Here is a 26741-nt window from a genome sequence, read left to right on the forward strand (position 1 = left end):
AAGTTCCCCTCCCTCCCAGGAAGGAGCCAGGCTATAAATATCCACGTGCATTTTTCCTGAGTCCTAATGTTTCTTGCAGAAGCGTGTGGCTCCGTGTCCAGCAGTGACAAGCCTGGCTGGATTCTGCAATGCCTTTACTAATGTCCTTGTGCTACTGTGGCTGCAGAGAAGGAATGGAGGCACAGGCAGAAACAGTAGTGTTGCTGTAGCCAGAGTGGTCTAGACACCAGTGAGACAAAGTTAGGATAATGTCTTCTAACTTCATCTAACCTAATCCCCCTGTGGTCAGTACTGATGAGGCTGCATCTTGAATCCTAGGTTCAGTTCTGGGTCCCTCACTCCAAGAAGAACACTGAGGGGCTGAAGCATGTCCAGAGAAGGGCAACAGAGCTGGTGAAGGGTTTGGAGCACAAGTCCTGTGAGGAGGGGCTGAGAGAGCTGGGGCTGTTTAGCCTGGAGAAAAGGAGGCTCAGGGGGAACCTTCTCACTCTCCACAACTACCTGAAAGGAGGTTGTAGCCAGGTGAGGGTCAGTTTCTCCTCCCAAGGAACAAGTGACAAGACAAGAAAAAATGGCCTCAAGTTGCACCAGGGGAGGTATAGATTAGATATTAGGAAAATTTACTTACCTGAAAATGTGATCAAGCTGCCGAGGGAAGCGGTGGAGTTGCTATCCCTGGAACTTTTCAAAAAAACACATGTGAATGTGCTGCTTAGGGATATGGTTTAGTGGTGGACTTGGCAATGTCAGGTTAATGATCTTAAGAGTCCTTTTCAATCTTAATAATTCTATGAACTTTAATAAATCAGCTCATTCAGGAGGAGGTCTTGGTTTTCAAAAGTGCATTAACTTGTCAGTATTTTCAACTGTGTTTTGCTCTGCGCCCTCAGAAAAATAAGACACCAGTTTTCTTAGGTACCAGTTGACCTGATGGAAACAGTAGGAATTGTGTAAGGGAAGAGCAGGTCTGAAGGGATGATGAGTCTTGCCCAGGGAACCAGCAGCAAGCCCAGAACTATAGCAAAGGACTCCTGACACAATGCAGCAATGCACTTCTCCTGACTGATAAGAGCTTATTAAAGAAATTAAGCAATATAAACCCTGTAGAAGCAGTGATGCAGGCATATATGTGATTGTAGCTACTCCCACTGGGGAGGAAGATGAGCTAACTGCTGTATGGCACCTCCACACTCTGAGATGCACTGGTAGTCCTATTTCAGGGGATTTCTAAATCACCTCCTTGTTTTGAACATTTTTCACATGAAACTAATCCCAGAAGTGTCCATGAGCCAGCCATGCCAAGAAGGATGCAGAATAGAGCAGAGCAGATGCTCAGGGTGACCAATGGTATTAGGCACAACCAAGCCAGTAACGAGAAACTTTTATAAAGAACATTAACTCTCCATCCTTGAGGTGTGAAAAGATTGAGGGGGCATTTCATGCCCCACTTATTTCTCCTGAGAAAAAAAAGTTTTCATCAGAAAACCCCTTTAGAAGCATCAAACCCTCGCATCAACAGCTGCAGTGGTAGAGCCTGTAACTTGGTGGTGGCCCCAGAGAGCCTGAAATCAGCTGCTGGATTAAATGGACTGTGTAGAAACACCAGGTTTGGGCAATCCCAAGAAATACAAGCTCTATGACTAAAAAAGATGCTTTCAGACTGTTCTATGACTAAAAAAGATTCTTTCAGACTGTTAAATATTTAGGTTCCAGCTGGGGTTACTATGGAAAGAGGTGACTCTGTATGTGTTCTGTGTGGTAAGGAACACTGAGGGCATGATTTAAAGAGTTTCTAAGGAGTAATAGCAGTTGGGACAAAAAGACATGTAAGTGTAGGAAAGATAGACAGTCACAATTCCAACACCTTTCAGGATGTTCACTTGATGAACATGGTGGTATCTCCTTTGCCTCATATTTTCTGGGTCCTGTAAACAGCAGGCGCTTAGCCATTAAAAAGAGAAGAAGAAATACTGAGAGAGGAAACAAATTCCTTTGTGAGTCAGCTATAAATGAACATGAGGAGAGGGAGTCAGGTGTCCCTGGGACCTCCTTGCTCTCATTTACTTCTTATCTACAAGGGTGAAAATACAAGCAGGGAGAGCCGAGAGTTGCCTCAGCTGTCCAGAAATGACTCAGGTGAAGGTCAAGCACGGTGCAGTGAATGTCTGTGGCCAGATAAGAGCTGTGTAGAGAGGCAGATAAACGTGACATTTCTTACCCAGTTATCAAGCAGTTTGGGAGTTCGACAGCCGTGCCACATGTTTGATGTGAAAGGAGGGGACTCCCCACATCCCCTCTGCACTGGCTTCTCACTTCTCACTGTGGTGCCTAATTGATAATCCTGTCAAGCCTAGGAGAAATATTACTGGCTTTGGAGGGGTAGAATATTTTCCTCTGCTAAAAAAAATACATATAATTAAAAATAAAAAATAGAAACCAAAAGCTCATACAAACTGCTTTTAGTGCTGAATAAACTGTTGAGGCAAGCTTGAAAAGTAAGTGGTGCCCTACACACACCTAAGCCATGAGCTCACCTAGGAAGCATCCCTTTGTCAGGCTAGTGACTACAGCCTGAGCAGGCAGAGGACACACACCTTGGTTTTGTAAGAGTAATTTGTTGATCTCACAGCATGAAGCTGAGTTACTGAGGGTGTAGGAGGAATAAATGTTCTGCAGGCACAGCCCGGCTCCATCAGTTTTAATCAGTAATAGGCAGTTCCAGGCTCTCACCACTGTTTTTCCTTCCTCCCTGAAAACAGAAAAAAACAAAGCTGCTTTCCGTGACTGACAGCTTTGGAAAAATAAAATCAGTTGTTTTGGCCACAAAAACGGGCTGAGTGTGAGAATCATCAGTGACTCAGGTCCCTCTCACCTTCCCCACTGCTGGTTTGGTGCCAGTGCCAGTGAGAGGAGCTCCTCGAGGGACAGCAAAGGGGGCTTAGGAGCTTGGTACATCCTGAGATCACACGATGATGCTCACAGGAGCACCGGAGTTGTGCTCCTGGAGTTGTGCTGTGTCCTCACCTGCATGAGCTCACCTCACCTGTGCTGCAGCTTCCTCAGTTGTCCTGCAAAACCATGTCTGAGCCTGGTTGCCTTCCCCAGGAGTGGGGGAGTGTGCTATATTTGTATCTGTACTATTCCCCATGACAAAAGCTTCATCACGCACAGGCAGGAGGGTTCCACGTGAAGTCAAAAGAAAGGCTGGAGGTAATACTCCAAATTAATAGTCCTTGCTCGTGCTTACACTGGGAAATGTTGCACACGTGCTGCTGCATCACAGGGACCATGAATCTCCCCTAGAGATGCTCAAGAGAAAAAGCAGGGACTGAAACATCTCCACAGTAGAAATCCAGATGAATATTTTCCATCTGTAAAGGTGGGAGCATCCATCAGATTCCAGTTCTTCCAAGAGCATTTAGGAAAGGGCCAAAACTCACATGCTTGACAGGACAAAGGACATTTGCCTTCTTTCTAAAAACGTCAGACTCATTTATGAAGAGTGGAATGAGGGAAAACAGTCCTGGGTAGGGAGGAGTGACTTGGAAGTGCACAAGCCAGACGTGAATTCCAGCAACAAACACAACCTTCTCAGCACAGAGAATTAAATGCTCCCCATGTAGGAACGGATTTGATCCAACACTTCCTCTCATTTTGTAGAGACAGGCAAGACCTGTATTCAGTAATGTAGCAATATGGGTTTCCTATACCAGGGAAAAGGTCCATTAATCTTGGCATATTAATAAATGAGCATCTATTAGCAACAAACAGGCTGGAGCTCAGATTTCAACTGCAAGGAGGTGATGCTCAGAGCAGCTTTCTGATGTGAGAAGTAGAGGTCAGGAGAGGAAAAAAATTAAAATCTGACTGACTTCCAGAGGGATTTTGATAATAAGGGAAAATCACAGGGAATTAGCCTGTCTCAGGTGGAGAGAGTACACAGGCACCCCAGCTGGGGACTAGATGGGGTCTGCAGCCATGACCAGGGCTCTCAGAGCAGCTGCAAATGCCCGTGCAAAGGGGCAGCACCTGGGACACCAGGGTCAGCTGTGGCTGGATGGGAAGGTGCTACCAGGCTGGTGTGTGGGTGGGCTGGGGGGAGTCTTGATCTCTCTTTCTGCTGCATGGCTGATATCACATCTGATCCTGTCCTGCCGAGGGGACAGCACAAGAGCAGGACCACAGCTGGAGCACATGGATCTCTGTCCAGACAGGTATGACAGGTGGGATGCTGCCAGCACTGCACGTGGTGCAGGGAAAATGCGAGGAAAACAGAATTACGTGGCAAGGCAGCAATCAAGTGAGGTTTCACTGGGTGTTTGGCTGCCATCTGGGAGACAAAAGCACTGTGAGTGCATCTTAGTTTTTCAGCTGCACAGGGTTGCATAGAAATAGGTGTAAGAGCACACACCATGGAGCTTCAAATCCTAAGGGTCAGTAAGGAAACGTCCTCCCAGTGCAGGGCATGGCCACGGTGCTGGAAGAGCTCTGTCAGTGGACAGAACAAGCCTGGAGAAGGTACCTTCCTCTGCGCTAGCACCTCGCTTTACTCATCTGGTGTTCCATGTAGGTGAGGAGTGGATACTCTGGTCCTTGTTAGACCTGTGAAACTCTCTCACCATCCCCCAATTTAAATAACGCCCTCAGAGTTTAGCAGGATGGAAAGAGGTCACTTTTGATCATGCAGACTTGGTGACTACCTGCATAAGCTGCAGCATGGTGGGTAGGACTGTGACATTTAAGCTCTTCATCAAAGAAGAGACACCTAAACATAGGTCTACTCAGGAAATAATATGTGAATCGTTAGTTTGACCACCTCCCAACTTTGTGAGTGACAGCTAAGCTTCAGTGTACAGATCTAGTGTAATTTAGGTTGGTAGGACCTCAGGAGATCCCCTGATAAGTGGTGGGCTAACATTGACATTAGATCAGGTGAATCACTGGCATTAATTTCTCCTGAATTCACAGACAGCTTCTGTTTGATCAAACCTCTGCTTGGCAGCAAATAACACATCCAGCAAAGAAGACAAACAGTCCTGGCTCTCACTGTGGGCTGGGCTTTGCCATTCAGTGCTCTGCTCCCCAGGGACACAGCCCATCCATCCGGGTGAAAGAGCTTTGGCTCACAGGGAAAGGAAGGGGTTAACAAACCCCTCAGCAGATGAAGCACCATTAGAAAAAGCAGGACTGCTACTTTCTAGGATCTACAGCCCTTAGCCAAGGGACTCAGCCTACTGGGAATCGGTCCCAGAGCACCACGGGTAGCCCAGACAGTATGACTAAGTGCTGGTATGATGCCTGTCACAGTGGGAGAAAACTTCTAATGCTGTTTTCTGGGGGTTGTGTTTTTGGTTTGCTGGAGGGTTTTTCTGGTGATTTTTTTTTTTTTTACTTGAGTGCTATTAATTATTTTTATGGCATTATTTTCAAACACAACAGGAATTGTCTAATCTGAGTTATTTATAAAAAAGGCTGAAGAGGTTTATGAGAAGCACCATGAAATTCTGCAGAACAGCTATGAAAGTCGCAAATTCTGGAAAATTTATGGATGAAATCCTATTAACACAGCTATATCCATACGATTTTGCAGACCTACCTTTTTTTTCTAGAAAAATATCTGCCATCTCCATTATCTGTAGTGTTTCTGAGACACCTGGATAAACCTATCTGCAACAGTTCCCTCACCCAGGAACGCAGATTACAGTCTCAAGTCCACCAGGAATTAGGTTGTATCTACCCAAGAACAATAACACACATTGGCTGTAAGGACAATATTATAATAATTTTGGAAAGGCTTGAATACATTGCCCAACAAATGTTTCTGGACAAGAGAGCAACCTTTGCACAACCTTCACTTGAATTTGGCTCAGTTTGGTGGTTGTAGGTTTGAGAAGCCGGTGACAGAAGGCTGGATACGGCCCCCGCTTCATTCACAGAGCACACAGTGATGCTCAGTGCCTCCCAGCACTGATGACATGAGGTGAGTTGTAGTCAGCCTACCAACTGCAGATGGAAGACCCCACCACCCCCATGACTCAGCCCCACTGCATCCTCTGTTTTTTATATCCAACAATGCAACAAATTTTGGCATGTGAGCACTTGATGGGCTGCGCCTTTTTTCCCCCTAACTTTCAAAGCAAGCCACTGGATTGCCTTGCAAAATTAACATGTAAGAATGAATATTTTTCCTGTGTATTTTAAAACCATCATGGACAGACATAGCTCTTACAGTTGCAAGAGCTGCAAGTTCTGTGACCGGTGTGTGATTGCTTTACGAAATAGTCATCTGGGAATGCCTAATAAACAATTGCTTTTAATTTTAAACAGCTGTATCTGTAACAATAAGCACAGACAACGTGGCCCTCCATCAGTCCTAGGCTCTGGCTTTAGTTGAGTAAGGACTGGCTGCAGCCTGAAACCGATCTTGTCTGGCTCTGCTGCTTCATATGCGGTAATTCTAGCCCTCTGTGGCTTGTCCTGGCTGATTTTCCCCTGAAACTTGAACCTTCTTCAACGGATCAAAGGAGCAAAATGAGAAACAAGAAACTTTTGCAGTGAAATTTCAGCCATAGCAGTTTGAGCTGCATCTCCAGTTTAATCCTCACTCCCGGCCACTGGTTGCTGCCGGTGGAGGAGCATGCTGGTGTTTCCACCCTTGTGTCCTCATCCTGCTGGCACAGTTTGCCACAGGTCACTCCTACTTGGAGGAGACAAGTCTGCAAAAGGGCAGCCTTGCTCCTAATCACACAGGGGAGTTTTACCTGTGCAACAAAAGTGATTTTGATATGAGACGATTCTGCTGATAAATCGACCTCCTGAGATAAACAAGTATAATCCCCAAATTTAACAGAGAGTTCAAGAGATTAACATCACCAGCAGAGTGAATCAATACATTATTTACAACTTGTCTGCTATGTGGAACAGGGGGACTCTGCCTTCCTGTGAGGTGACAGGGCACCAGGCCCCCATCTCTGCGTGACAGCATATCCGCAGGACAGGAGGGGGCTGGCATCAAATGCACCCACCATCAGCTTCCCTGGCCTCCCACAGCCCTTGAACAGCCTTCAGTAGGGTGGAGGTAGCAGTCAATGAGGGAAGAAACCTTCCTTCCACGGGCATTCCTGCAGGGTATGCAGAGGAATGGAGATCCCTAAACCTGCCAGGCTTAGGATCCTCTAAGTGACTGTGGACTCCAGTTTCTTATGATCACATAGAAGAAATATACTTGGCTTATTCCTTTGCCTAGTATGTGAGATGTAAAATTTCAGAAATTTTTGTTTCAAATACATGCTTAGGCTAAGGAGTATAAAAAGCAGCCGAAAGCAATGTCTCAGGATACACATTATCACTGTTACAGCCATGTCAGTCTGTGTGTGCAAGTGAAGCATCCTGCCATCCTTAGCTGCCTCCCTGGCATGATGAAGAATTAAGAACATTCTTAAATGAAAAATTTACAGAGGAATGGCTTTCTATTAAATCCAGAAAAGACAGAGAATCGCTGGAAAAGACAGAGAATCCCTCAGGCACCAAAGCCCTTCTTCCAGTTTGAAATCTTCCCAGCCGAATATAGGCTGAGAAAAGTTGCTCTGAATTTCACAGGATAGTGTTAAATCTGAGCCCACCCAAGAGGAGAGGCCACCGGTGTGTGGGAGCCAGGCAGGCTGTTAGCAAGTTGCTCAGGCATTAGGCACACCTTTGCTAAATTCCTGGCTGCAAGGTAATTACTACAGTTTGCTTCCCTTGTCACCATTTTACTAGGATATGTGTGTCTTTGTCATGCCAGCCTCTCATTCCAGTTAATCCTTGGGAGTGTTCTGAATGAAATGCAGCAGTCACCATCAATGCAAAGTGTTGTGTTACCATCAAGAGGGAATGAGCTCATTTCTGTCCCTAGCTGAAGGGCACCTTGTTTAAAGGGAACACTTCCATAAAGGGCAAACATGGGAGCGACATACATCTTCCTGCCTGTCGCCTCACCATGGGAAGATGGGTTGGTTTGGAAGATGGGCTGTTTTGCCATGAGCTCTCTCCCGTCCAGTTTCCTTGGCCCTGTAGACGCTGACTCTTTAATGTCCCTCCAAGCCGAGTGTCAGAGAAACTGGGGATGAATTATGAGTACTTTTACAGTAGTCTGAAACTTGGAGTTTCTTTCAGAAGCTCACGAGGACATGACTAGTTTAAACCCAAAACATACAGATTGTTTTTTGCTCAGAATTAAATATACATCTTTGTCTTTCTGTCACTGATGTTAGGTGACACTTGCACACCAAGCAGTGATGTCAAAATTTTCCAAGTGGAGGAGGTTGAAAATACAAAGTGCCTAATTCTTCCTATAAGAACCTTGAATGCAGAAGCCTGGATTTTCAGCTCTTTTTTTCCACTTTTACACAGATAGCATGACTACATCTAGCTATGCACACACATAAGGAAAAGCCCTGGTCTAAAACCCACTCTGTATGCACAGGAAGAGAAAGTCGTCTGTCACCAGGAAGGGTCAGGCTGCTGCCATCAAATCCCAGTGAATCCAGCAAAGTGGGACCCGATTCTGCAGTCCTGGCTTGTGCTACTGCACTCAGAGAGAAGAGGCTCGCAGAGCAAGGGCTGTAGGGTCAAACCTACAGATAAAAATCCCACTGCACAAAAGTTTAAGAGCAGAGAAAGGCTCTTCCAGGGCAGACCCCTATAGAGCCTACCTCCCACCTCCCCAAACCCTGGGGGCTCCCCACTGCCACCACCCTCCCCTCCGTGCAGCTGGGAAGAATTGGGACATTCTCATGCAAATGAGGATGATTTCCCACCAGGAAACCCACTTTGTCTCCAAATTCCTATCTTCAGCCCTGCCACATCAAGATTTGAATGCAGAAGAGGATGAATGACCTGAAAGAAACAAAATTAAGAGTTTAGCATAGAATCCCAATCATTGGTCCCTTTTACTGGGAAGCAAGATTTAGCAACACAGAAAAAACCCAGACTAGCAAGTGGGGAGGGAAATGTACACATATAGTTAGTGTGTGCTGTAGGCACAGATCTAATGCTCTTCTTACTCTGCAGCTACAGCTCAGTGTAGGTATCACATCTGTGCCTCCGGCTTTAACCCCACTCTTACACCCCACCTTTTAACAGCAGTTTGATATTTCAATCATGTGAGAAAAGCAGATATGCCCATTGTTGTTATTATACCAAATGGTATCACAGGGCCTTGAGCACCTGAATAATACATTGTTGACACACAGAGGCACCTCTGACCACAAAGCCTCTCACTTTATGGACCCTCTGAAAGAACTGGACAGAGGTCTGTCCTGCACAGGGTGTGAGAGGCCACAAAACTGAATCTACCTGGCTGCTGCTTATCCCAGACTGTGGCTTACCACTGTCACTGAGAGCAAACCTGAAGAAAACTCTTTGCTCCCAAACATAATTTTTCCATTTCTTGGAAAAGTTCAAGGGAAGAGGGTGGGAGAGGTAAGTGCAACTCGTTCATTTCCTCCAGCAGCATTGAAAGAAATTTCCATCCATTACATCAGGCCACTGAAATCAAGCACTTCAATACACAGAATCATGAACAAGTCAAAATGAGCATTTTTTTACTTTCTGCAGTCAAGGAATAAAATACGTGAGTGAATTACAGTAAGTTACACTGATTCTAGCAAAATGTGGACTCCCTCAGAGTGCTTCTTTTTCTCTTACTGCAAGGAATTTGGGTCAAATCTTTACTGAGTTATTAAACTTGTCCAACATAGTGTAAGGCAAATGGAGCTACATTAAGTTATTGTTGCAAAACCAGAAAGAGGACATTGCTTCAATATCTGCACCCATTTGAACTTGTGCCACCCCACTGTAGTGTGTGGAGTTGCATGAAGGTTAAAAAAACCTAGCAAAAATATGTATATTTCCAATGTATAATAGCGTCTAATTCCAATGTATAAAAGTGCTTTAACAAACATTTTGCCAAAAGTACCAAGGAGTTTTAATTATTTCTTTCTCCCATCGAAGATGAGTTATCCTCTGTTTGGCACACCCTAGAGAGTGTGCTTTCTACACAGAGAGTCTCTATTCACTCTACTCACAGCTGCTGTGGCTGGATCTCTGGAAGCGCAGAAGGTGGTTCTGACTTTCCCGGGACGGCTTCATCTTCAGGCTGCCCAGACAGGACACCCTCACACTGCCAGAGGGTTCAACCTGGTCTCAAGGTGGGAGTGCACAAGTGGTCTCTTCACCTGGATGGAGAATGAGGGAGATGAGTGTGCCTCTCAGTAAGGTTTTTCTGCATTTCCAGAATTTGCTGCTAAGGATTCCCTGGTACCATTACAGAGCTCTGGCTCCCACCAGAAGAAACACCTTTAGCAGAAGCTGAACTTGGCCTATACACAGTAAGGGAAAGGTGCAACCTTTCCTCAGCTGAGGACATCTGTGCAGGCATGCGGACACATCAGGGAAAGTCTCTGTGAGCCCACCAGTGTGCACAGGAACTGTGAGATGAGTTGGTTGTTGACCTCCCTTTGATGCTCTGACTTGCTCAATGTCACCGCTTCTCCTGCCAAAAGGTTACAGCAGACAGACTGGGATCACATGAACATGAGTCAGGGGGCCAGATGAAGATAAGCAAGGGGAGATCCACATGAAACCAATCCTCTTTCTGAATACATGGTGTGCATCCTTGGGCACCTGGCCCGGCCTCGGGCACCTGGCTGGCCCTGGCAGTGGACAGACCCTCTGGAGACAGTTGGGAAGATGCAGCTGTGGGGTGGAGTTGGTCAGGGTAACACACTCACACCCTGGAGCGTCAGCCTGGTCCTGTCAGGGTGTCTGAGTCACGAAGGGTGGGATGTGCCTTGTGTTCCCCCTCCACCAAACCAAGCCCAACAATGTGACACAAAGCTCTGATCCCACCATCTGACCCCGATGGGTGGACTCCCACAGTGATCTCACTCTGTGGATTTACTCACAGCTTCACAAGTAGCAGAGAAAGGTCATGCTCAGTTAAAACCGAAATGTGCTTTCTTGCAGCTTTTCCCCCTTGGGCCAGAGGCTGTAGCCCTGACTTGGGCAAAAGTCCAATTGGAAATAATGAATGTAATTACCTTGTAAGCACCTCAGTGGAAAATGTTGGTATAGTTAATTATACAGGGATGCAATGCTAACTCATTTCCCAGTGTTTAAAGTACAAATATTAATGCTTTCTCCTTTGGGGTTTTGAGCAGATTAGTTATTGCTGCAGTCTAACAGAATTGATAAGTTTTGCAGCTATTGCAATCATTTTAATTACGAAGTTTCCAATGCAGATTTTAACATCACTGGCTGGCATCATGTAGAAGAGTGCTATGCCGAGCAGAGCCTGTGGTTTGAGTGCCTCTGCAAGAATGAGGTCTTTGGTCATGACCCTTTAAGCATCCACAACTGAGATCTTTTTCAAAGGATGTTCGATTTTTGTGTTCTCAAACTGAGGAAAGAAACTCACCCTTTCAATATCAGGGGAATTGAAATTGAAATTTGAATATTGGGAGCATTGAGAAGGATACCCAAAACCTGGGATTTAGGTACCTTTCAAAAATCCTGGTGAAATTGCCTAAGTGAAAATGTCCCTGTCTTTCACTAGGGATTATAGGAAGCAGAATAATAAACTCACAGCATGGACTAACTGTGTACTCTAACATTTGCAGTCTTCAAAATGCAGATACAGGTATTTTCACATTAACTCTGATTGACTTTCCAGGTGTCAGACAAGGAACCTGCTATTTCTATGTCTGTCTAAAAAGCTCCATCATTTTCAGTCAGCAGCTGGCAGAGCCCTCTGTGAGCACATAAGCAAAAGCCATTAAATGTGTCTTACTTGCCTTGGTATTTGTTAACATTTCTGAACAATCTGTACCCAAGCAGATATTCATAGGTCAGAAAAAGAAAAGGCTCAACTCCTTTCTCACATCTCTGCAAAATGAGTGGAGAGGATTTACAAAAATATAAAATTGCCCTGAGATTTCCCTAGAAGGTACCTAAGGGAGTTTCTACAGAAAAAAAAAAAAAAAAAAAAAAGGGGGAAAAAGAGAAACACATCAGCACTTTGGGCATAGGCCTTATTGTTCAGCAAAAATCAGGTAATGCATTCTGCCCCAGGCCACCTATCCTGCCAGCAGTCAATGCCTGTGGCAACATCACAGGGCCTTGAGCACCTGCCCAGGCAGCTGATTCTTGGAGCAGGACAGAGAAGGGACAGAGGTAATGCCCTGCTGGAGATCCCTGACATGGAAAGGCCTCAACTTCTTACAGTGCTATGGGAATTAATGAGACCAGCAATTATGAAAGCTGGCTGGGCAGCTTGGGAGACTCCTGTTCAACAACGAGCCAGTGCCCATCCTCATGCCCTACTGCAGCAAGCAGAGCCATGCACTCCAAGCAAAGTGGGGGTCGCTAATAAATACTGCTTTTACCTAAGTATTTTCTTGAACAAACCTTATTTCTGCCTGCTTTGCTGCTACACCAACCCAGTGGAAGCCCAAGCACAAGCTCACCCTGCAGAAGACATGGAGGCTCCTTGCGCTCAACAAGGATGGATTAGTCACCACCTTGAATTTTGAGTACACTTCCACATGCCCTGCACAGAAAAACTAGGGAAGCAGCTCCCCTAAAGGGAAATAAAACCACAGTCCTCTGAAAGCTGCCAGACAGGTATTTCAGCCAGTGCAAAAAAAAAAAAAAAAAAAAAAAAATCCAAATAAAAGCATTTGCAGGCAGTCAACTGGACTCTGGTCTAGTTGAGTGCCATCCAGGTGAACTGCTACAAACTGAGGACAGTATCCATGAATAACAACACTGCTCTCACAAGTGTCAGCATAGAGTCTTTTAATACTTTACATAAAAAACTGCATACACTGTTCATAGTTTTATGTAAACATCAAATACATCTCAGTTTTTGCCATGTCAATTTATTAAAAACAGTCTCAGTACCACTGATGAGGGAACAGGGAGAAAAGTAAACAAACATAAATGGATACATTTGTTCTCTGAACCAGAGAAACACAAAATTATTTTCACCCAGGTTAGCCACCCTGTGAAAATAAGTTTTAAATAAACCTCAATCCTTTAAACTGCCCTTTAGTACTAAATTCTGATGTACTCGCTGCATAAGGAACAGTGCTTTCACCCATTTTTTTCAAAGGCAAAAAAATATACAGTGGTTTTATTTCGTCTTGTTTTACATTGATTTCAATACAAGACCCAGATGAGGTTACTGAGTAAGAATGTTTCCAATGCTACAGTGTGGTATGCAGATGAGTGCATTGAGTGTTTAATTTAAAAATTAAAAATAAAAAAAATCCACCAAGTTGTGCAAAGTAACTTCTTTTGAAAATAAACTTTTAAATAAACCCAAATCAACACACTTGCAGAAGACAACATTAAAGGAAGGAGCAGGCACCAAGATCATAATATGGCAATATCATCCCCTTGCTCATCCTGCCTCATCTGTCAGGAGGTGGATGTCCAGCAAGGAGGACAGTTCGGCTTTACTTTCCAACCTGATGGCTTCTGCAGCTGGAGTCAGTTCAAGGCTCGCATTATCAGCAGGCATCAGTCATTCAGGGCAAGTTCCTTTGCACAACACAACTCCCAGCTGGGCACCCCCTCCCCACCTCACTTTATATAAGCACCCCCTGCACTACCCCGGTTTGCACAAGACAGAAATGGTAAGATATATACAGGCTTCGCTTGGGATGACCCTCCCCTCCCAGCCTCGGTCTTCAGGGCACTAACTTCCACAGCAGGTCAGGCTCAGGCCGAAACATGTGCGGGAGAGGTGAGAATGCTGCGGGCAGCCTGGGACATGCAGCCCCTTTCCCCAGCCCGCCTTGGGGGAGGCACATGCAGGCAGGAGGCAGAAGTCCTTTCGAGCATCGGCTCCACCGCCCTCCTCTTGCAAAAGAGAGGAGGCTGTCTGGGAGCGGGGAGCAGCAGGTGGTGGCAAAGGGGAAGAGCCGGGGTGCAACGTTTGCTCAGTCCAGTCTCAGCAGCTTTTTGTTGTCGAGTCCGCGACTAACTCGCAGGGGCCGGTGGTAGGAGAAGGCTTCTCCCCCACCCTAATCCCAAGACTCAGGACATGCAATCCCCCCCTCCCTCCGTCCCCACGGCTGAGCCAGCACAACCCTTTTCGGCCAAGGCTCAGGGAGCGCGCTGCTCCCTCCCTTAGCCCCCACCCCGATCCACCGCCAGCCCCCAGCGGAGGGAACCGGCAGATGCCGTGTGCGTGCATAACCCAGCTCCTCTCCACCCGCCAACAGGTGACCCGGGCGCTGCGACCAGCGCTCCAGACGCCCTATAGCACTTTGCAGCAGTTGATGCAGCCGTTCTGGGTGCCGTAGCGCTTCTGCAGGGCCGCCCGGGTGGCCGTCTCGAAGACCTCCCGGACACCCTCCTTGGTCTTGGCCGAGCACTCCAGGTAGTCGTAGGCCTGGATGCGGATGGCCATGGCCCGGCCGTCCTCGGTGCGCACCGGCTCCTGCTTCATGCGGGCCAGCTCGTTCCGCACGTGCTCGTCGTTCCGCAGGTCCTTCTTGTTGGCCACCAGGATGATGGGCACGTTGGGGCAGAAGTGCTTGACTTCGGGCACCCACTTCTCCGGGATGTTCTCCAGCGAGTCCGGGCTGTCCACGGAGAAGCACATGAGGATCACGTCGGTGTCCGGGTAGGAGAGGGGGCGCAGGCGGTCATAGTCCTCCTGGCCGGCCGTGTCCCACAGGGCCAGCTCCACCTGCTTGCCGTCCACCTCGATGTCCGCCACGTAGTTCTCGAAGACGGTGGGCACGTAGACCTCGGGGAACTCGTCCTTGCTGAAGACGATGAGGAGGCAAGTCTTGCCACAGGCACCGTCCCCCACGACCACCAGCTTCTTGCGGATGGCGGCCATGGCCAGGCTCGCCAAGCTGGCCTTGCCGTGCAGCAGGACGATGGCAGCGCCCTCCTCCCCGCGGCCGCCGCCTCCCGCTCCCTCTCGCTTCTCACAAGGCACCGTGGCGAGCCGGCCCGCGCAGGCAGGCGGGCGCGCCCTCCTCTATCCGCGCACCGGCACTGCGCTTCGGGACCCTGCCTCTGGGGAGCGCTACGGCCGCAGGGCAGCGCCGTCAGTCCCAGAGCCCCGAGGGAAACGCAGCGCCGCCGGTACTCGCCCTCACAACCCCGGTCAGACCGGCCCCACGCCGCCACTGCCGCAACCTGCGGCCCTGCGCCGCTATTTAAAGGCGCTCGCGACTTTCTTAATATAGCCGGCCAATGGGAAAGCAGAGAGTGAGGTCATCCCCGGCGGGGAGCGTCGCGATTGGCGGAAGCCCGCGGGTGGGGGCGGGGCCGAGAGAGGGCGGGGGCGCCGCCCCGGCCGGGCGGGCAGGCCCGTGAGGGGGCGGCGGGGCCGGGAGGCGCCGGGCCGGGGCGGGGCCCGGGAGGGGCGCGGGCAGAGCGGCGTCCCCAAGAATTGTGCCCTCCCGGCCCCGGGTACTCCGGCTGTGCGGCAGGGCAGGGCCGGCCCCCGCCGTAGTCCCGCTGTTCGGGATGGCCAGTGTGAAGAGGTTGGGCGGGGAGCCGAGAGAAACACATAGAGGGAGCGCCGCTGGGTCCGTGGGGCTGCTTTAAAGCCCAGGCAAAGTGAGCTGAGAGGGTTGCGGGGGAGTAAATAAAACGAAAGCCTCCGCTTGGTGCTACTGCAAAAAGCGCTGGAGTCGATTCCCTTCCTTAAAAAATTCATCATATTCGAGTCTCTGTCTCTCTTGCCGGCTCGTGGCCAAAAGGGAGCGGAGGAATTGTGAGCCGGGAGAAGTAGCAGGTTCGAGTTCGGGCTCGAACTGAATCGGCGTCTTGGTCTCAATTTACAGAGATGTCAGAAGTCACAGTGATGAAAAAATCAACGTGGAAAACAAGCGCAGAACGCCGGAATCGCGGTGTGCTCGGAGGGCAGGGTGTGATCCCTCACACCAAGGGATGGATGGCTCGGGCTGGGAATGCTGGGTGTCCACCTGGACGTCCAGCGCTGCACAGAGTCACACCGAGATCAGGGATCATAGCGATTCTCTGTGTCCCTGCTGCAGCTATCGCTGCCCAGCTGGGTGGTGTCCCAAGCTTTTTCCCTGCGACCATTCCCCCCTCGATGTCCTGTGGCTACTGCCGCTCAGCGTCGGATTCAAAGCGTCCCGTTTTCCTAGCGAGCATTGGTGAAAAGGACAAAAATTAGCTGTTTGAACAGTTGCTAGCGGTTGTTATTAAAAATTGTGTTTAAAAATACACACTTGAAGAGCAAATGCATCACTGAGTACATCAAGTCGCCTGAGGACTTACTTGCAGCAGACTGTTACAGTGGGTGTGTCTCAAAAGGGCAAATGGTTCACTTAATCCTAGACATTGAAATAAAACTCATTTTCTGTGAGATTTTTGAAATTCCCATTTCTCCCTGTCAAAAGAGCACGTCCCTGGATGGGCATGGACGGATTTGTATCTTGTTCTTTACAGGGTTTGCACAGCATATTTTAGGTGAAGTGAACATAATAAATTCAAACTGAGGTTTGAAAGAACCCAGCAATAAAGTGTAGTCACAGGCAGAGGTGCTCTACAGCAACCGTGGCCTTTTGCAAGGCTAAATTTCTGCTTTGCATCGTCCCTTTATATTTGTTGTTACTGCTCACGGGTTTAAATTCTTCACGAAACTGTGTGGAAATCATCCCCGTCCTGCCATGTCCTTCTGGCGACGGAGCACCGGCAGCTTGTAGGTATTTCCTTTAAAATCCCGAGCACGTAGGGCCGCTCAGACGGGCGGGCAGAGTTAATTTTTGCTGTGTATTTTTGCTATATAATGTAAATCCAAACAAACTCGCCGTTCCCGCCCCCGCAGCGTTGGGCTCACGGTGGTTTTTCGGTGCCCCCTCGCGGCGGCCCCACGCCCTGCACGATCCCTCTTCCTGGAAAAATCCACCTCTGGGGCGGCACCAGGAGAAGCTGCAAGCGCTTCATGGATCCTGAGACATGCTGCTTAAATACGCTTCTGATTCCGTTTGTATTAACTTTTGAATCATGCCCGGATGTTTGTTTTTTTTGTCTTCTCGTATAGCAAAACATTTCGTTAAACAGGAAAAAGAATGATCCAAATGAGCGATTAACGTCGATCGTCTCACCTGGAGAGATGAGATTTCCCAGTGCCAGGGAAGGCAGGGAAATGAGCAGCTTACTCATTTCAAAACACACGGCTCTGTTGTTCATCCAGAGCGCTGCTGGCAATTACCTGTGTGCCTCGGTGCAGAGGGAGGAAAGTGAGTGTCCCACATACACGCTCTTCAACTCTTACACTTCAAAGCAGGGTGGCCTCATCCAAAACTGTCCGCTGGTCCCAAGAAAAGGATGCTAATACAGGTGCTAAAGAAATACTTCCCAAATGTCCAGCTAACCCAAGTCAAACCTATAGCAGGGACTCGTCTTGCAGCTGAAGGGTGTGCATATATCTCCATCACTGAATTATGGTCTGAGCTGTAACTGCCTCATCTTCTAGTGAAGTCTCACTAGACTGCAGCCTTCCACACAGTTGCACTGAAGGCAAAGGGCCTGATGTTTCACCTCTCACCGTGCAAGAAACACTTTAGCAAAGTCTATGTAGTTCCTTGACCTAGGGTTTCATGGAAATTTGCTACATGCCACCTTTCTCCTGCAGCGGGTTTAGCCCATAAATTTCAGCGTGCTATGTAGTACCTGCCCTGTGCTGAGAAGAAGTGAGGAGGCCACTCCTTAATTTGCTTCTCTACACTGGAGCATTCTTTCTTTAGGCCATACCTGAAAGCATGAAGTGAGTCAGTTTTGAGAACAGTGGAAATCAGTACATAGGAATCCTTTTCTCTTTCTGCTTGGACTGATGCATCAGGGAAGATGGGGGTCAGACCAGCATGGCTGTGCTGTGAGTACCACAGAAAGGCGCACAGCAGCGGTACTGTAAATGAGCACTTTGAATAATAATCTGTGGAAGCACTTAGGCTTCCTTCTTGGGGGGTACCTGAGAGCAGAAGCAGAAAACCTGGAAAGAAAAGAAGGCTTTGGGATAAGGTGTTTTTTTCCTCCCCTCAGGGAATTTTGTACAGGGTCTGTTCTATATGATCTTACAGCACATGGTCATGCTCTGGAAAACACCAGTGACTGTAGCCAGCTCACATATTTTAGGGCTGAATTTGAAATTTATGTTGTAACTTTTGTATTTTCTGATTGAATTGTTGATAGTTCTGTGAGCAAGCTGAATCTTCCCTTCCAGTTGTCCCTAAATGTGCACTAGGCAGTGTTAGTTCTGCCACACCACAACTGACTGATGAAGAAAGTATGAAGAAGGAGAAGGAAGACATCACTTGTTTGCTTTCATTGCCTGTGCTGTTGGTTTTGAGATTACAACTCAAGCTTTTGGGGTTTTTTTAATTGATTTAATCCAATTGGCATTTTTTGTTGCAGAGAAGACAATTCTAGTCAATTACAGGAGATTGTTTCCAAATGATATTTCCCCCCCCCCCCTGCTCTTTTTGCTAAACAGATTTTCTAAAGGGCATGTCTGTAACTCAGATAATTTGTGTTCAAGCATAAATCTGTACCAAAAGCATGAAAACTCAGTGGGGAAGGTAATCTTCCTCCTTTTTGTCAATAAGTAGGCAAGTAAGTACGTTGCCTGCTGTGCCATAACATGCTGAGGGAGCCATATGTGCCATAATGGCATATTGAGTCCTGCACACTGACTTGTAGCACAGGCATCAAGCATCCTGCAGTCCTCAGGCAGGCAACGCTTCACAGAAAAGTAGGGAAAGCAAGAGGTAGCTAAATATGAGCAGTTCAGGGGCTAGTGTGAATAAGCTCTGAGTGGATGTGGGAGGACAGGCAGAAATGGTAAGTATCTGTCTCTCTAAGCTGCTAAGAGTTTCTGGCACCAGACCACTTGTTGTGCGTCCCAGCATGTCCATTTCCTTCCAGCATCCCTGAAGAAAACCAGAGCTTTACTCCCAGACCCCCTTGTGATCAGTGCTCTCAGCAGAGAAGCCAGACTGGTCTGCCTAGAAGCTGGAATGCCAAGGCACAACAAGAGAAATTGAAAAGAGCTCTGTATTTTCATACAGAGGTTTAGGCTAAGTAATGTAATGGCCAGTCATCGTGAACGAAGAACTGGGGAAGGTCTTTACACCTTCCAGCCTCCGCATTGGATTTTTTAGGTGAGACACAGTGTGCGCGGAACTGAGCCCACATGAAAGCACATCCTCCTGAAAAGGAAATGCCTTCATGATCCTAAAGAGCTCTCTGGGGCCCACTGACATTGCTGTTCCAGGGAATAAGAGAGGCAAGGCAGAAGCTGATGACTTTAATTTTGTCAGGTTCCTATAGCGAGACTATCAGATTTATACATGAACAAGACTTGGGAAATATGGTCTGGCAGAGTAGAATTAGACCACCACAATAAATTAAAGTGGCCTCATGTCTCCAGCTGATTTCAAATTAAACAAAAACAAGTTCCTCATCCTTAGGCTAAAATTTTTAGACCTACAACCCCTCATCTCTATTGAAGAACCCTTCTGTAGCTGTACAAAATAAATGGGCCGACTACATAACTATACTAATCATGTTACGTATCTATGTCACCAACAATGCCTTTGGAAACAGTTCTCTCTGCAGAGAGACCAAATTAATCCAACTCCAGTTGCCTTTGTTCTCAGTTTATAGTGGTTCAGACACCTTGCAGTTTTTTTCTACCAGGAAACCAGAGACAAACAAAAATTGCTCGTCCAATGCCAACATAATAGCAGGAATTCAGCCTCCATCTCTGGAGTTCAAGACAGTATACTTAATACTGGGAAGTTCTTTCTCTTTAGGCTCTCAAGTGTATAGAATTCATGCTCTGAGGATGGTCAGGCACTGGGAAAGGCTGCCCAGAGAGGCTGTGGAGTTTCCATCCTTGGACATATTCAAAACTCAAGTGGACATACTCCTGAGCAGGGCATGGTGGAGTGGATAATCCCTTCTCACCTCCTCAATTCTCTGATTCTGCAATTCATTTATTTATGACACCTCAGCAGATCTGGAAAGTGATGTCTTTGAGGGTCTGTCTGGCAGGTCTGCTGCTGTTTCATGCTCCAGCACTGTCAATTCCCTCTTCCACCAAGTAGTTTTGCACACTCAGTACTGAAATGCTCAGGCAGGACGAATCTTTCACAATAGGAATGAGGAAATTTCTGAAGTAAACATGTTGTGATTTGTTAATGATTTGTGTAACTTCCACTCTATTGCCAGTAAAGTAGGTTTATGTAAAAAACAATTATGTTTTATGGTTCTCCTTGTAGATTGGTTGGCCACATTAAGATACATTAACCTATTCCTTGAGTTACGGTGGTCTTTGTGGTGGTCTTTGAAGTGTGGTGGTCAGTTCTCTCTGCCAGGGAACCAGTGACCTGAGGAAGCTGAGGCAGAAACAATATTAGGAGAAACAAATCTAATACTGAACATTGAGAAAGAGAAGGTGGTTGATGCTGGAAATTACTATACTTTAAGGGATAGTAACACATTTCTATCTCATGTAAATTAACTGTGACTACATGAAGACTGAGAGCACTTTCTTAACTCCCACATGACAATAGACTATGAGCAAAAGCAGCATGGATCTACACAGGATAGCTGTTGCCATTGGTAGGGTTCCACTAGGAGACCACCCCAGGAAAACTGTCAATAAAACCGATTTAGAAAGTTGTTCACTACAGTGTTTTATATTCCAGCTCATCACAAATTTAAGTCATTCAGTCTAGAAAATGAAATCTGCTATGGACTGAACACTGACCATAAACAATGTCTGAGATGATAAAACAGAAATACAGGGCACTGAAGGAGTCTTGGTTACATCCAGACTTGGCTTATACCTTCATTTTTTGATCTATAGTAACAGGCAAGAGCAAGGTACTCACAATTTCAGAAGATTAAGCTACCAGAGAAATTAAAAGGGATAAAAATAGGGAACAAAGGTAAGAAAGGAGTATGGAGAGAAGAAAAAGGAGATAAGGGAAAGAATGGAATTTATCTCCTCAAGCTTAAAAAAATAAAAAAGCTCATTATAAGAATAAGCCATGTTGTAGTTCATCTTGATTTTCAAGGAATGGCTGCTCTTAGGAGAAAGCTAACTGCACTTGGATACCACCCCTGTGGAAAGGTATGCCTCCTCTTTCTTTGCTCTTTGTGATGAACAGCTTCCCAAGTCCTAAGAGCCAACTCTGATGCTTACACTACTGACACAGAGGTAGACAGCAAAGAGGTGAAACTAATTCTCTTGAATGAAACTAGTTCTCTTGAACATGGCAGGGAGGAATGAAGTCAGTCCCCGAAATCTCTGCTCAGTGTTCTACACGGACACTGATGTTATTTTAATGTGCTTCTTCACAGACAGGCCTTACTCACAGCAAAACATCCTTGATTTTTGGGTTCCAAAAATCAAAGTATTCTGCCCCACAGTACCTGTTATTCCCGTGGTTGCCAGATAGAACCAAGGGGAGATGAAAGTATTAAGAAGTAACTAACTACACCAGGCAAGGAGCCAATTAACACTACAGAAGGAAAAGCTTCAGCTGCCAGCACTGAGGCATATGCTTACCTGGGATGTTCTGCCAAGACAAAAGAGGGTGCTGATAGGGTCTTGGAGATCATTAATCAGTATGCATCAAATGAGAAAAGGAGGAGAAAGAGACATTACAGACACTGCCAAATTTTGTGAGAACTGAATGTTAGTTCGTTATTGGATTTCATCATGTGGAAAGGTAAGTAGATGTATTTGTTGCTGTTGTGTTTGTGCTGTAAAAGCTGCTTTTATGTCATAGAAGAAAAACATCTCTTATATCTGCAAAGCATCACACTTGAAAGGTTGGATTTATTTCTCTCTCCACCTCCGATACAGGCTGAAGAGCACAATTCTAGATTTGGGATGAGTACCAGTCTTGAGAAATGGAAATGACCAAGCTACCATTCTCCACAAAGGTTTTTTGGTCAAGGGAGGTACACACAGACTAGAACAGGTACACAAACCAGCACTACTGGGACAAGCACAAGAACATGTTTTAGTGAATCTAATCCCAGGTTCCTGGTAGCAAGAGTTAGTGGCAAGAAGCTGTGCTGGCAAGATTTCCTAGTATACGCTCCCTTCCATAAACTTCCTTGAAGGATGTCCTTAGGGATGGGTGTCATCACACACATATCCAATAGTCTGCTGTGCTAATAGCAGTGGATTTCTGACTGGCAGAACAGGTCTGACTTTCTCTAGGATTCATCTGTGGAGCTGGACTGGGCTTGGTTCCATAAATGAGTCAGGACTGCAATATATAACACAGGGTACAATGGAGGCAGTGCTATCTCCACCTCTTCTTCAGGCACAGGTGAATAAATCACGGTAAACCAGCCTGGATCTGGGGTAGGACAGTCCAGTTCTTGATAGAAATTCCTTTCTTAAAATTAGAGAAAAATAGTAGACTTCAGTTTCTAAACCTCTTTGTTCTTATGGTTCGAATGTATCTTAAATTTTTCTGTCATTCCTTAGCACTTGCAGGCAGGAGATATGAAGAAAAGGGAATGCCAACAACCACGCTCTCAACTTTGCAAGTCATTAACAATCTGGAAAGAGACTGAGACATGCTGTCAACCTAAGGAGAACATCTCAGAGAGGCACAGAGATGGACCAAAATGGAAAGACTTTGGGTCCAACTCCACACTCTCCCCTTCTGTGAAGCGCTGAGTGTTGGCAGCCCAAGGAACTGAGTTACAGACTGACATTAAAGGCACAAGCCTGGAAGCAGGCAAACAATGTGACTGCAGGGTTTGCAGGCACATGCTGTAACAAAGTAAGTGGACAGAGAAATGTTTTGAGGTAAACCCCTTCTCATCCTGAAGTAAAGGTACAGGGCTAAGTGAGCATATGAACTGGGAGTGTCATGAACTGGGAGCACATGGAATTCTGTCATTTTCTTTTGCTGACTTTCTCAGTGCTGGTTTCATCACTCTGGCAGCATGGTTAAAGTGTCCCAGGGGGACACGAAATGAGAATAAAGACAAATTTCCAAACTGATTGTGCACCTGGAGCTGTACACTTATAAAACAAGCTTTTCCAGGTGAGAAACATAGTAAGATACACACTTAAGATTTTTACTGACTCTCCCCACCAGTATTTGCCTATTGATGGTATCATGGGTAGAAATATTGGGGTTGGCCAAGCATTCAGTATTGGATAGGTTGCTGCTTTCCTTCAACATCACTTTATGGTAGCATTTTTGTAGTCCACAAGCACATTGTGCCATAACAAATGCTTCAAGGATGACACTTTACATTTCCAAAAGTACCTTTCTTCCAAGAATCTCTGAGCACTTTTCAACATGAATTACCAGCCCACCTCTTGGTGAAAAGTAGGTTTTATTTCCATTTTCAGTCTGAGTAATTCAAACTGCTGCTTAAGAACCATCTACTTCTCAGAGCTTTTTCTAGTTTTCCAAGCCCTTTCCCATTTACCTCCTTGACCATCTTTAACCTCAATTTCCTCCCCTCTTTGTCTATAATAATCCCCTCAACGCAACCTGATATTGTACCCGAACTTTAAAACTCTTCTCCCAATGCAACTTGGATGTGAGTGTGTGCTGTGTGTAAGTGTTCTCCTGATTCAGGCAGTAGCATCATTAGCACCTTTCAAAGAGCTGTATTTATGTAGATAGGTTTAATTGTTATTTCCATTTTGTATGTGCATGTGTGGGTGGGGAGGATTAGTCTGCAGATAAGTCAAAGAGCACAGGTGTCTCAGGTGCCTCTGATGTGGGGAATTGAATTGGAAAGAGGAGGTTTTGCAGGGATGTGAAGCACTTACTGCTCTCACTACTTGGAAAGTAGGAATCACTTCGGTGAAGCTCACACTGCCTGATGCTTAGTAGGACACTGGGCGGCATATTGTCTGGTGTCTGTTTTCAGTCTAAATAAGCAAGTGCTTTCCTTCAGAAGGGTGTTTTGTTCAAGATAAGTAACTGGTTTCGCTCCCAGTATTCACTGTATCTATCTCTGAATTAAACTGTTGTTACACTGGGGGAAATGGAAAGTTGGCAATCTGTTTCCACTGTATACTTCTCTACAGCTGGAAAAGAGAAACTCGTGTGGTTTCTCATCATCCCTTTGCTAAAACTCTATTTATTTACACTTTGCCATTTTTGTCAAAAAATACAAACACTTCCTCTTTATCTGTCTCAGAACCCCAGGCCTGTTGGGATAGGGGTGGTGCTCATGCCTGTGAAGAGCTCAGATATTAGTTGTGGAAGAGCTGGAACATCTGTAGGAGACTGATGGCTGGAAAGTGATACATGTGCATATCTTAAACTTGGAACAAAAATCAATACTGATGAATCCATACAGAAGCAAACTGCCAGCAGTCAATATCCAGGCTATACTTGAGTCAGAAGTGTTCTCCTCTTATGTAAGTCATTATTCCAGTGTTGGAGGGGGGAGGAAGGGAAGGAGAGGAGAAGAAGGAGAGGAAACTGTTTTATTAACCTTTTTTTTTTTTTTTTTTTTTTACTGGTGTGAATTTAAATATTAAACATGACTGTTTATTAAGGAAAATAAAAGCAAAAGAAAGAAGGGCTGTAAAAGAGAAGATGGAAATTAAATGAAGATTCATGTATCATTCAACAAGGCCATTTCTAAGATGAAATACACTGTTTATTCCCCACCACCACAGTTTAAGAGAGATGTCCAATTGAAACAGCAGGGGAATTTATATTATATTAACTGAATATGATGATATACAGTACAATTTGAGATTTCAATGAAGAAAATATGCAAATAAATGGTATTGATGTATTTCAGTGAAAATAAAAATAACTAAATAAAATGAATCCATAATAATAAAGCCATATGTGAGGGCAATTTCCCATTTTTATTTCAAAGATAGTTTATGTATTCCATTAAATAGTGTTGTAGTAGTCTGCATGCCTAAGAATGTCGTCAAGGAAAGGTTTGTAGACAAGCTGACTTTGCTGGGGAAAAAAACAGACAAGCTCCTGGACACTCATGTCTTCAAACACCTCCTCCAGATCCCATCTGACAAAGGACCTGACTTCTCCCCATAGAGCTCCATAAAACGTGATAAGCCCCAAAAGCCATGACAATCTAGAATGAGTTGTGCAGAGAGATGTAAGCAGAACCTATAAGCTTTGGTGACATCTACAAAGCAATGTATTGTATCAGCAGTGCTTTAGCAAAAACCTTCCTGCACAGCACCCAGTACAGAGCTTTGGAGGGAAGAGCAGTTTGGAACTAAAAAAAGCCCCACATGTTCTTTCTTTTTCTTTGCCTGTTTTCACAGATGGAGAGGAGAGAGGATAATATGTCTTGCTTAGCAAGACCATTCTCAATTTTGTATTAGTTTCCTGTGTAAATATGTCCTTCTAGTGGGTAATCTATCAGTCTACCTACTAATTCATCTGTTTACTCAAAATTATCATCAGGCAGGAAGCATGTTATATTTTATGAAAATAGATTCTCTTAGGCTTTTGTCTCAGTTTTCTTCATAATATCTTGCCACTTAATCAAATTCTCTTTCAAATGTACTGCATCTGTTTTAAATAATTCATCAGTTTAGAGTGTATCTGCAATCACTTGGAGAATGTCAAAGAGATACAAGAGCCTGTAATTTGTTATTATGTTTTGATGGAAATACAGAGTTGGATCATGGTACTCCTCCACAGCAGCTCAGAGTACCATATGAAAAGGCAGAAGGACTGCAATTTATTTGCCAAAACTAAATTTTATGTCTCCCTAAAGTCTTGAAAGCTCCATCTCTGTTGGTGGGCTTGTCCATCACTGAAAGTTCCTTCATGCTGTTTATGTGTTCACATTTCAGTCTGCTCAGTTCCCCAAAGTGTCCCTTATGCCAGCTACCCCCTGTGTCAAGGTGAGGCAGCTTTTAGGGGAACTTGTCTCAGCACATCCCTCAGGCTGTGACTGTGGAGGGGACAGACTGGTAAAGGAACATCCCATTCAAGAATCACACCAGTGACTGGTTTGGGAGCAGTTTGATGACATTGGGACCAACTTTGTCAGCTCAGGTGTGGCTGAACCAAACAGTCTTGCCAGGTGGATGTGCCTGGGTGCTGGGAGTGAGGGATTTAGCTGCCTGTCATCATACAGCTTTGAGAGGGAGTTTACAAGCTTGAAGGCATTAAAAGGTGCATATTCTGCCTTTCAATCCTTTTGCTGAGGCAGTAGGATACCCTTGGCTCCAACCCAACTGCTAGCCCAAGTGAACAGGTCACTGTCACAGGCTGCCAAATCCAGTGGCCCATAGAGGCAAGGGTGACACAGCCCCCTGCCCCCAGGTGCAGCTGGCAGTGGGGCTCAGCATGTATTCCCAGCAGGAATGTGAGCACAAACACAGATACTCAACATACCTGGGCACACACATGACCAGTTCCACAGAAACGCTACACACACACACAGCTCCAAGGGCCTCATCCTGTTCTGCTCTCTGGCTGATCATGATAAAAGGGCATTAATAGAATATATATAAACTTATACAGACATATATACAACATGAATCCCTCTAACCACTGGCCTGAGACACTCAAGCCTACACAGCAGCTGATCCTTGAATCCCCTCTTCTCCAGCTGGCTCTGGCACAAACACATACAGGTCTCTCAGTTGACTTCTAGACCCCATGATATTTTCAGTAGCTGGTCAGGACCTCCTGGTCCTT

General features: G+C 45.9%; 1 protein-coding gene and 1 pseudogene across 1 annotated transcript; one reads left to right on the forward strand and one right to left on the reverse strand.

Annotated features, from left to right (window-relative positions):
* Window positions 1-12813: 12813 nt before the first annotated feature.
* On the reverse strand, window positions 12814-15187 carry RHOB (ras homolog family member B). Its single transcript, XM_027898539.1, has one exon. It carries the CDS (start codon window positions 14894-14896, stop codon window positions 14306-14308), a length of 591 nt encoding a protein of 196 aa, XP_027754340.1. The 5' UTR covers window positions 14897-15187; the 3' UTR covers window positions 12814-14305.
* Window positions 15188-21067: 5880 nt separating this feature from the next.
* On the forward strand, window positions 21068-22822 carry LOC114065000 (annotated as a pseudogene).
* Window positions 22823-26741: the final 3919 nt, after the last annotated feature.

Source organism: Empidonax traillii, unplaced genomic scaffold, assembly GCF_003031625.1.
Source record: "Empidonax traillii isolate 1590-97213 ecotype Southwest subspecies unplaced genomic scaffold, ASM303162v1 scaffold602:size389650, whole genome shotgun sequence".
Classification (NCBI taxonomy): Eukaryota; Metazoa; Chordata; class Aves; order Passeriformes; family Tyrannidae; genus Empidonax; species Empidonax traillii.